The 12,566-nt window shown below is 36.5% G+C and overlaps 1 protein-coding gene across 5 annotated transcripts in view; it reads left to right on the forward strand.

Moving 5' to 3' along the window:
- LOC117394763 (nuclear factor of activated T-cells, cytoplasmic 1-like) overlaps positions 1-12,566 on the forward strand; it is a 124,595-nt gene that overhangs the window by 37,766 nt on the left and 74,263 nt on the right. For all 5 annotated transcript variants that reach the window (XM_059012753.1, XM_033993302.3, XM_033993304.3 and 2 more), the window contains exons 4-5: positions 6,375-6,577; positions 11,718-11,890. In XM_059012753.1, the coding sequence (XP_058868736.1) occupies positions 6,375-6,577; positions 11,718-11,890 (376 nt within the window). The remainder of the gene's footprint in view (positions 1-6,374; positions 6,578-11,717; positions 11,891-12,566) is intronic.

Genomic DNA, 12,566 nt, shown 5'->3' on the forward strand with positions numbered 1-12,566 from the left:
GCTAAAATGTGGCAACCACAATGAATTATGCAATTGCTTAAAATGTAACTGTAAAAGAAAGACAAGGGGTCATTACCTGAACCCATTGTAAAAACAAATAATACAATCTCCTGTATTACCAATCATTAGGCAGTTAGCTAATTAGCAGCAGGTAATTGTCTTGATGGTAACTATGTGATTTAGAACAGAAAATTATTACCTGTTTGTTTATTTTTTATTTTATTTAAATTGAGAAACCTGAGACCACTTACTAGATCACTTCTTCACTGTGCATGCATGCATTATATATGGTACAGATCCTCTGCGTGCTTTAGAAAATACATTATGCTTCCATTGTTGCAAAAATGCCATCAAGACCGATTAATTACTAATTGTATTTTTGATAGGTCTTTGTATTCATTGCATAAACACATTTTATGCTATATATGGTATTGTTTACGGCAACATAAAATTGCTTTGGTTAATCAGGATTCAGAAAAATTGGTGGTAGCTGCACAGTATATTTTACATACAGAATGCAAAATAGAGACAGAGATGGATAGTGATCTATGTTGTTTGATTAAGTATCAGTCTGGTGAGCAAGAAAACACACATTTCAATAAGATATTTTCTGTGGCCAATATAGATTGCCACATTCCCTGCCCAGATAGTACACATTTGCAACTGTGAAAAAAGGCAAAGTACCCAATGTGGCCGCCATTTTTTCGTCTATAGGACAACCACACTTGGAAGTGTTGTCAAAGTCCGGATTTTCTATTTATTGTTGTTGCCTTTATGGTCTACAGTATCAGTTCTGGGGTACAAACTGGTGATATATGTTTGTATTCTATTTATATAACTGATACAGAAGTGGCAGCACTGCAAGCTACATTTACAATGTTTACCCGCTGATCAAGAGCTGTTGCAGTTTTTTAACCATGCCTTGTATGGAGCATCCTCTTTTAGGAGAAGTGGGTGAATGATAAAGGGAAATTACTACTATATGTATTTTATACATACATTTTGCCTTGGTAAACTTGCATGTCTTTTAGTATATCTTCTGTCATTTAACAATAAAAAAATGTCTGGAGAGTGAGACTGCACACTACTTTAGTAGTGGACGATGGACATTCTTACTGCTGACTATATGGAGGCCCCCTTGTAACACAGGACAGATGGTTGAACGGCTGCATCAGTGGTGACTTTAAGTTAAGTGGTTATTATTCAAAGTCATATGGCTGGTATCTCAATTTGTTTTGGAATAACTTACAACTGTATATCAAAGTTAATAATTCAGGAGCCAGACATATATTAAATACATGGTTTTGATTTGGAGGCACTTATCAAAAACAAGCCCACTAACACCTTTGCTTTTGAAAGCGGTATGGTTTTGAAAGAAACATTAAAGGCCCTAGAAAAGAAATCCTGCAAACATTTAAAATGCATTTGCTGGCCAGCTGATCAGAGCCTTACTAAGTAACGTATTATTTACTTATGGCAAACATCTATTTTCTTATTAAGTTACTTTTGTCCTCCTAAAAGAACTAAATGAACTTTAGCTTCTCTCTCACTGTCTTACTTTCACTTTTATCCCAGAAAAGCACACGGACCACAGAAGTTAGTGTTTATTTGCAAATCCGTAATAAAAAAGGGCTGCTACAGTATCTTACTTGGGACAGCAGCTTCATGGACTATTGTGTCTTTTTACAATCCATATGCTAGCCTGTGACTTGGTTTGGGTCTTGGGTGCCAAGATACATTGTGGTGTTCTTTTCAGTACCCTCCCTTGTTTTGCATTTCCTGAAATGTGCTTGCATCTGACTTAATAACCGAAGCACAGACTGTGCAAGATATGTATCAGGGTGTTGTAAAGAGGGTAGTCACAAAAACTAGCTGGTGCTCTAGTTGCTCCAGCACTGATAGATACAGTTTTCAAGCCAACACATAAATGAACCATGCTTACCTGATTAGTATCTCAGCTGTCTATTATGAGTCATTTTAATAAACATCTGAGATCAATCAATCAATCAATCAATTTATCTTTATTTTATATAGCGCCTTTCATAGTGGACCACCATCACAAGGCACTTTACAAGATACATGCATAATACATTAAATACAGTGAAAAACAATGCATAATACATTAAATACAAGGCTAGAATGTGAAAATTCTAAAACATTGTGGATAAGTATGTCATAGAATCATAAGAAGATACAGTGAAAGATCAGAAGTTGCAAAGACACAACAGCTAATAACAGATATCAGGCTTAAAGAGCATGGAAAGCAAGACAGAACAAGTTGGTCTTGAGAGTTGATTTAAAGCGAGCGAAGGTGGGAGCATCACACACCAAAGCTGGGAGAGTTTCAGAGAGTCATAGCCATGAAGCTAAAAGAGCATTCTCCTTTTGCTTGGGGATAAGAAGCAGGCCAGGGTCAGATTTTAATATTTAATGGGGCTTACAATTGTGTGTACACCATATTGTAAGCTCACTTAACACTCAATATATTTATTTTTCATTTGTAACATAAAACTTTCAATACAATGTAAGTAATTTATCTATGTTCAGAATGAGCCCTATACTGTTGTAGGGTTTAAAGTGTGATGCTTTTTCTTACTTCTTATTTACTGTTTCCTGTATTGTAAAGTCAAGCTTTTTAAACTGTGGCAATGGGTGTGGGATTATGAAACTGCTGTACAACATTTGCAGGTAAATTATTTTACCTGCTTTAAAAACAAATAAAGTCAATCAATAATAAATAAGTGGATATTAAATTGGTTAACTACTCTACCTACAGTAGCCAATACATTATTTATCATGTACTTTATCCTTCTCCAAACTGTAAGAGAACAGATTTTTTTGTCTGTTTGAGAGTCTATCAATTGGAGGAGCTTGTATGATAAAAGATAGACAGCTGCTCAGGGAATTTCCACATGTTTGATCTGATGATGGCTTGGGAGTCCCTCACTTGGCAGAAACATTAGGGTTTTTATCAGCTGAAGAGTGAGAGCCAGTTTATCAGTTTGGTTAATCTGGTGCTAAAATGTCACATTTCTGTCATGTGCACCCAAGCCCTGGTATTTGAAAGTAACACCCGCCCTAGCAACATGAATACACCCCAGTCTTATTCAGCATTTTTCACTCAATAATGCTGTTAATTTTTGGAAGCAGACAAGGCTATTTACTGTTGAAACATCTTTATTGAAATAATTTGTGGAGTCTCTCAATTTGGACTACCAATGGAGGGAGATCTCCAAGTTGAAACAGGACTGGCAGTCTTTATTGTGCGCAGGTCTTTTTTGTACCTTGTGGAGCAGGTCATAAGAGGAAGTTTAGTGTATTATAAATGCAGTTGTTTTAACTTAAATATGTACTGTTTGTTATTTATTTTTCAATTTTATCTATCTGGTACTGCATATCCTAATCAAATACAGCATGAAAAAAACAGCGAAGTATTTAACAAGGCAGGAGGGTAGCTGTTATTAGTTGCCAATCAGAGTTAAACGCAGAGTATTGCGTATTTGAAGTGACTCTCTGGTCCTTTCATCTTTAAACCATATTAACGCAGGCATCATGCCAGAGCTTTATAAGCGTTAATGAAAATCATAATGCATGCAGGAAGCTTCCGGATAAGCTCCTAATTGAAAGGGGACTAACAGTCCTGTCTGCATCAAACCAGAGAGGCCCCAGGTACTTTTGGATGTGTATACTGAGGGGTAGGTGTACTAAGATGGGCCAGTCGCAGTGCAAACATACTGCAATTTGCATTTTCATTGCGATACTTAGCAAAGTATACATTTTGTCGTACGTACAATAGAAAATATGTTAATAGAAAGACTCAATATACAGTGCCTATAGAAAGTCTACACCTCCTTGAACTTTTTTCACATTTTGTTGTGTCAGTGCCTCAGAGTTTCATGTATTTAAATAAGGATTTTTTTCCACTTATCTACACACCATACTCCACACTGTTAAGGGAAAAAAAGTTTTTATTGAGAAAAAAATTATATATTAAAAAGATCATAATTGGATAAGTCTCCACCCCCCTGAGTTAATACTTGGTGGAAGCACCTTTGGCAGCAATTACAGCTGTGAGTCTGTTGGGATAGGTCTCTACCTACTCTGCACACCTAGATTTGGCAATATTTGACCATTCTTCTTTACAAATTATTATTTATTTCTTAGCAGACGCCCTTATCCAGGGCGACTTACAATGGTTACAAGATATCACATTATCTTTACATACAATTACCCATTTATACAGTTGGGTTTTTACTGGAGCAATCTAGGTAAAGTACCTTGCTCAAGGGTACAGCAGCAGTGTCCCCACCAGGGATTGAACCCACGACCCTCCGGTCAAGAGTCCAGAGCCCTAACCACTACTCCACACTGCAGCAATCTTCAAGTCATGCCACAAATTTTCGATTGGATTTAGGTCGGGGCTCTGACTGGGCCACTCAAGGACAGTTACCTTTTTGTTCCTTAGCCACTCCAGTGAAGCTTTGGCTGTGTGCTTTGGGTCGTTATCATGCTGAAAGGTGAACTTTCGTCCCAGTTTCAGCTTTCAGATCCCTTGATCTATGCCTTTCAACAACTTTGCCCCGTAGTTCTTTTGAAAGCGCCTTGGTGCTCATGGTTGAGTCTTTGCTTTGAAATGCACTACCCAGTAGAGGGAACCTACAGGAACTGCTGAATTTATCCTGAAATCATGTGAATCACTACAATTTAACACAGGTGGAGGCCACTTAACTTGGTGTGTGATTTTGAAGGCGATTGGTTACACCTGAGCTAATTTAGGATTGCTATTACAAGGGGGGTGGATACTTATCCAACCAAGCTATTTCAGTTTTTATTTTTAATTAATTTTCTACAAATTTCTAGAATATTTTCTTCACTTGAAAGTTGTGGGGCAGGATGTGTAGATCAATGAAAAAAAATAATATTTTAATGCATTTTAATTCCAGACTATAAGGCAACAAAAGGTGAAAATTTTGAAAGAGGGTGTAGACTTTCTATAAGCATTGTACTTATTAAATATTTGTTGTGTCTTCTCAGCGAGATCTCTATTATGAGAGTTGTACTACATTGTTCAAATAAATAGCGGGAGTTGAGTTGTGGTTTGCTGCAGCAGAGGATGCCCGAAGGATAACATCTATACATGCAAGGGTGCAGGAATCAAAATAGCATTGTTTTTGTTAAATGTAAATGTCATCTGTACAATGCATTCTGTTCTGTCTTCATTTTACCTATTTTAATACTGATATATACAGGGTGATTAGAAAGTAAGTTTTCAAAGAGGCCAAACTTTGCTGGGGACTCCGAAGGGGGCGTCACATTGGCGCTGACTCTCCCGGGGTGGGGGGTGGGAAACCGGCAGGGACTCTTTCTCCTCATTGCACAACAGCGAACCTTACTGGCCAGACACCGAGCATATTCAGAGTGGATAAAAAGCAGGGCTGATCTCTGTTTTCTGGGATCGATAGCCCGCCCACCTCTGCTCTGGATTGCTCGTCGTAAAAGCGATTCTGGCTTTAGGCTTGTGAGATCGGAGGATGCTCACACGTCCTCAGAACAACTATTGCGACAGGCGCAACACTTTAGTAAACCTACACCTTAGTGTGTACAAGACAACACATATAGACTCCTAAAGTACAGTGTCACACATTCAGTCCCTGTCACCTGCACTCATTAAGTATCCCAGTGAGGGGAGCTTGTATGAGTTTGGAAATCCGCCGCCACTGCTAATATCTCAACTATTTCAGCTTGCAAGTTTATATTTTCAGTATTACAAAAATGACCTAAGACGGTTGCCATATTGGGGTCATGTGACGTTTTGCTTTCATGGGTAGTGTACAAGAAAAAGTAACCCTTTTGTGACAGGTTTATGTATAGCAGTGTCAAAGTCTCATTTCTCAGAAATCATTTGAGGTAGTGACTTCATGCAAAATGTGTTGGTGACCATTACATTGCCCTCGGACCTAATATGGCTTCCATATTGAGGACTTGTGATGTCTTAAGTTTCTTCTTTATAGAGACAGTACACTTGTATAGGGACAATACAGCTGTATTCTTTGATTTTCTTACTTCTATTACAGATGTTGTCCAGTAAAAATGCTTTGTTCACCAACACTCCCATATATATATATATATATATATATATATATATAATTTACGTGTAAACATTGAAGTTAATAAACCATTTTATTGTGCATATTGTAACTCTTTTCAATGAATGTTCTATACCAAAGAAAGGACTCAGCACTTAGTGGTAGGAGCGGTCATTAACTTTCTTTCTGTCTTTCTTTTTTTCTGAATAAATGCCTGTAAAAGTTTAAATTGGTCTTTAGCAGTTTACACGTACGGTGCTCAGCTGGAGTTTTCTGTTCTCTTGCCAGCTCCACGGTTATATGGAAAGCGAGCCCCTCATCCTCCAGCTGTTCATTGGGACAGCAGACGACCGCCTGCTGCGACCACATGCCTTCTACCAGGTCCACCGCATCACCGGCAAGACTGTCTCCACAGCCAGCCATGAGGTCATGCTCTCCAACACCAAAGTGCTGGAGATCCCACTGCTACCTGAAAACAACATGAGGGCCATGTAGGTATCCTTTACCTTCAATTTTAATCTAACAGACATTTATACTCCTTTTGGATTTTTTTAAATAAATGACTTCTATAGTAAAGATAAGAGTCCTACTGTAGTTGTACATATTGTTTAATACAGTGAATGAATCTACTCTAATATAAATACGAATTGCCTACAGTGTAACGGTCTATTGGGTTAAAGCATTGTTAGTTTAAGTATTGCATAATAAAGAATGGTCTTACTGTTCACACACAGTACATAGTTCACATAGACACATACATATATACATGCTGTACAAACATACACAAATTCTATATAAATATTAAAAAGAAACTAGGAAAGCCTTTGAAAAATGTTAAGCTGTTAAAGACCTTTATATATAGTTCACTGCAGTACATGTTTTTTAGTCTTATGTTTTAATGTTTTAATTCAGGCAGAACTATAATATTTTTCTCATGGGCATTCACTTCTACATTCACAAACGCATATAAAGTACTCTCACACGAACAGAAGCACGGAGTGTTTCCTAAAGTGTTCCTACCCTGCAGGGCATTTTATTTGTTACTCCAAAGGGGTTTCCCCTCCCAACCCCTACTGTGCTTCAAATCAGTGGAAAAGTCTGAAATAAAAGTTATCCATCTCCATAGCAATTGATTAGCTGCGACTTTATTGTTTCTATTTCTGGCACCAGAGTTCATCTTAAAACTGGTAGCCCCAAACACACAGTAGTAAATGTCTGCTATAATAAACTCATGAGCTCAAGTTCCGATACACCCGGTTTCATTCTCAAAGGAGACGTTACCACAGGACTGTTTGATTCCCTGAGTCTCGGGCAGCAGCCTAGAATGGGCTGGAGACTTTCTTTCCAAAATCCAGCGCAGCCCAGTTGGCCTTCACTCAATATTGTTTGTAAGGAATAATGGCCCTTCTAATATAATTGTAGTAAAAAACAATAAAAAATATATTAATAAAGGTATATTTGGATGATAAAGGTATATTTAGATATATTTTATAGCACTGTAGCCAGTTACACACATGTTTGAAGACTGGCCAGTACACAAGTGATTTTTCATTATGCAACTCCACGCACGTAGCACATCTGTTGCATGTAATAAGGTTTACCATTAATTTGTACTGTTATATTGCAGTTCACCTTGCTTATACCATACTTCTCTGGCCTTTTTCATTCTTCCCTATTGTTTAACAATGCTTTGCTACACATTGTAAAAGCTTTTGCAATAGTATAACACAGTACACTTTTATAAGGGTTTAGAAAAAAATATGTCACTTTTTTATTTGGTAACATTTTCCAAAAAAACACAGACGGAAATACAAAAAATACTGTACTCGTGGAACTGTTAGATGCCACTATTTATATGATTTGGAAAAGAAAATTAAGTCTTGAGTTCCAACATGTGGGTGTTTTTCTTTTTTGTTTCTGGTTACCCATGTAATGTTTTATCTTAAGAATATACCGATCAGCTAGTAAAAACAGGTGATCAGGAACACTGTGTATATGAACATATTGACACATAAAAGAAAGAAAATCTCACTTAACTTTCCCAGCAATCACAATGCATAAAACTATATATTTGTATTTTGAATGTGTTTGTAATAGTAAGCAGGAGAGTTTATTTTTAACAGTAAGTACCTTCAAAATTCTTGCATAGAGCGCTATCAACTGGAAATGGACATTATAGTATGGTATATGCCAATATGGTATAAGAAGGTGAACTACATGTGTTAACTTAAATGGCACAATTTTCCACCGTGAGAAATTGCCCATGTAATACATTTATAACAGAGGGGGGAATTTGCCTGTGGTTTGCCCATAGGGGAAAATATAGCCCAGAGAACATAACATCTGTAAAAGACATCCCAAGGAACAAAAAATACCATAGGTTGAATTAGGCAGTTCATGTGTAACAGTTGTCGGGAGCACAGTGCAGAACATTAGGAAAAGGTGTCAAAGGAGTTGGAGCCAGAAATATTGTAAGTGGGTCAGAATGATATTAAAGGTGATTATGTATAGAATGGGGATTTCTTAAGCGGAGTGTTAATACTCTAATTAAATGTGTGAAAGGTTAAGTTATGACTGCAGGAAAAGAAACCTTAAACTACAGTGTAACTATACACTGTAAACTCAAGTTTACTGGAGAGCTTAACTGAAAAGTAATGTTTTAAAAAGTGAAGTTCTTTCCTAGGTTTATACAGAAAGGTGTGGGCTGGAAACACTGCATTTAAAAATACTGGTGCCTGGTGGAGACTTTCCATAGGCTGTAAATGACACCAGGATAGTATGAGCAGTCTGATGTTACTCTATGTTAATTATATTATGGCATTCCTGTAATTTACAAATGAATACATCACAAATTCATTTTAAATGCTAAGGCTTCTTAAGATAATGTTAGATTCTAAAATAATCGTCCATCTTGGTCCCCATTGAACTGGCAAATGAACAGCAGCTGATTTCAAACTGTATCATCCAACACAGCTGATTAGCTAGAACTATATCAAACATCAACTCGAAACAAATCCACTTTCCAGATGTTATAACCATCATATAACATGCATATGACTATAGAAAAGTACTGTCATTCTGCAAAGACTGCATTCATATCTATTTAACACTATTTACTGTTACAATACCTTAGCATACCAATGTGGGCTTTAATTAGAATTTTCTATGCTGTACCCTACTTTCATTTATTTTGTGTACTACACTTTGCTTTGAAAATGTGTAACAACTGGAGATAATAAGATAAATGTAAATCCATGTTTTATTTAGTGATATAAAGATATTTACTATACTTTGTTATGCTTTTACCTTGTATAGAAGGGCATATAGCAAATAAAAAAGAGCTTTAAAAAAAAAAAAAAAAAAAAAATATATATATATATATATATATATATATATATATATATATATATATATATATATATATATATATATATATATATATAATGTATGTTCCTTGATGAAATAAGGTTGATTCAATCAAACCTCTATAAAAACAATTTGCATCAAAATGTTTGCAAAAAAACGCCCTTTATGCTTCATCAAATAACAAGAATGAGTTAAAACAAAATTTGCTTTCATTGCTTGGAGTGGAGTTTGGCCTACATGATATACTGTAACAACATCATCTTAATCTTCCCAGCTGCTACTTCATGAGGATTTATTTGCAAGCAATAGAAGTCCCTTATAGCTATCAGGTTTGAGATGCATAGGGTCCCATAGGACAGCAAGCACACATGTACCATTTCTAAATCAGACATATTCATTATAACATGAAGAATAACACAATCTATTGATTTAAAAAACTAAAATCAATATTATTTCTGTGAATTCAAAAAGCGTGTGTGTGCTTTGTCTGAGTTCCTTCTGTTGTTTGTGTTTGGTGGGAAACATATTAGCATTGCACAGGCTTTAGGGCTTCGCTTGCGGGTTTCAGTGCACAGCACAAGCTAATATGACCAAATCAGGAAAAAAAAAATCAACACATATTATTGAATATTAAACACGTAAGAAATCAAATATTATATCTAGATTCTATAAGGTATGTTGATGTGGTCTATTGTCTTTTAGATCATACATGATGTTACTCTCCTTCTCCTTACTGAATAGTTAATCAGACAAGATTTTGCTGCAGTTGATAGCCATTTGAATGTATGATCAACACCACTGTAAACTGAAAACTTTCAGTCCACATTTACTGTAGCAAAACTATAGAATAAAAGGTGTACCAGAAACATATTTACATGTGAATCTTAAACTAATCACCAGAGCCCTGTAGTACCATACAAATAATACTAACAAACAACACGCTCCAAGTACAATCCTAAGTGTTGTTTCGAAGTCAAAATAACTAAAACATCTACCTTCACTTTTTTTTTATAATGTCTTTATAATTAACTACTCTTTAAGCTCCAGCACAAGCCTGTTCTCTCAGTACATGTGTTATTTATTGCTGACAATGCATTCACAGTGCACTTAGAACCCACAATGCACTTGAAATCCTGAAATAACTTCAGATAACCACTATAGATGGTGGCTGTTTGATTTGATTTGGTGATATAAGGAGATACTTGCATATACAGGGTACGGTGGCTTGATGGATTTTCAATTGCATATGAAGTCTTTAAACCCCAAGGCTGTATCCACTGGGGGTGAAATTTAAAATTACAGAACTGGTTTATATTGTGCACAGTACATTATTTCTGTGACATTATTCAACCAAACATCAAGGCACAGGGAGACATAGTAAACCCTACATCATAAATAAGAGGAAACACATTTGCTGCACTTGTAGAACTTCCCAGAGAAAAGGGAAAATACATTTTACTGAATCCGTCCTTGAATGAAAAAACACAAATATTTTCTTTTTAATAAAGGCCACAAATAAAAGCAAAAACGAGAATTTTCCACTGAATATTCCACCACAGGACTATTTTAAAACTCCAGACAAGCTTTAATGACAAATGTGTTGTTAGTTAGAAATGCTGAAATCAAGTGCTGCATCTGTGTTAGTGAGGGAGCAGCAAAACCAAAGTTTATAAATTGCATGCTGCATAGGAAAAGATGGTGTTAAAAGTAGATTTATGGCCAACAATCTGTTCTGTTGGAAAGATCTATGGAGAAAATAAGAAATAAAACATTTTGGCTGACCATTAAAGTTATATATTATATAAGTTGTCTGTGTTTAATGATTTATGATTTTTCATATCACAAGATGTTGATATAATATTGTATTTGTGAAACCTTATGTTTTACAGGGGATATGTCTGTTTAACCCTTTGAACCCTGTTGAATGTAAGAGAGGTGTAAGGGATCATTTTTATAAACTGTCCTCTCTCTAAAGTTTAGTCTCATGGACCTTGAATGATTATTATTATTTTGTAATATTAGTCATTTAGCAGACGCATCCAAAGTGACTTACAGAGACTCAACAACTGCTGCTGCAGAGTCACTAACAATAGCACCTCAGTTGTACATCTCATCCGAAGGACAGAGCACAAGGAGGTTAAGTAACTTTCTCAAGGTCTCACCCAGTGAGTCAGTGGCTGAGCCAGGGTTGTAACCGGGAACCTCCTGCTGGCAAGCCCTTTTCTTTAACCACTGGACCACCATATATATATTTTGTTTCAACAGAATTGACTGCGCTGGTATCCTGAAACTGCGGAATTCGGACATTGAGCTGCGTAAAGGCGAGACAGACATTGGGCGAAAGAACACCAGAGTGCGGATGGTCTTTCGCGTGCACATTACTCAACCCAACGGCCGGACCATCTCTCTGCAGGCATCCTCCAACCCCATTGAGTGTTGTAAGTAACCCGATTCCTCCCAAATGTAATTGAATCACAGTGTGATACTGCACAGGGATTGAAAGAACAATACCCACAGGCTACAATTATAATACTTGTGTTTACCCTGAAGAAACTCAGGGCCATTAACAGACCAGCAATGGCACGACTATGGATTTGGAACACATACTGCATAGTAGTTTTAACTAGTCACACAGTAGTACTGATACTGTATGATACCAGGGTCCTACAATTGATTGCCAGTCAGTATCAGTTCATACCATTGATATAATTGTCTCAATACGACAATATTTACCAATCGCTTATACTTTTGTAGCTGTTATTGTACTGTACTTTTGCCCCTTAGTACTGAACCATTGTGTTCACATTCTAGTGCCACTGCATTGTCATTGAGTTTGGTGTGGTCATCAGTTAGTATGGGTTTGTGTTTCTTCATTAGCTTGTGTCAAATCCTCCTGGAGGCAAATAAGAAGAAAAAAGTCATTAGCGTTTAAAATATTGGAGAGTTATTATAATTAAAATGTCTGAGGTAAGTGAGACAGAGGAAGTACACTTGCACAGAAAATATTTAGTTCGGTCAGATTTGTCCTGTAACCCTTCAAGTAAGTGTAGAAGTGTAGAATAATTAAACATCCCTGTAAGGCAACTTAGATGTTTTGCTACACTTTCCAGTCCT

Source organism: Acipenser ruthenus, chromosome 3, assembly GCF_902713425.1.
Source record: "Acipenser ruthenus chromosome 3, fAciRut3.2 maternal haplotype, whole genome shotgun sequence".
Classification (NCBI taxonomy): domain Eukaryota; kingdom Metazoa; phylum Chordata; class Actinopteri; order Acipenseriformes; family Acipenseridae; genus Acipenser; species Acipenser ruthenus.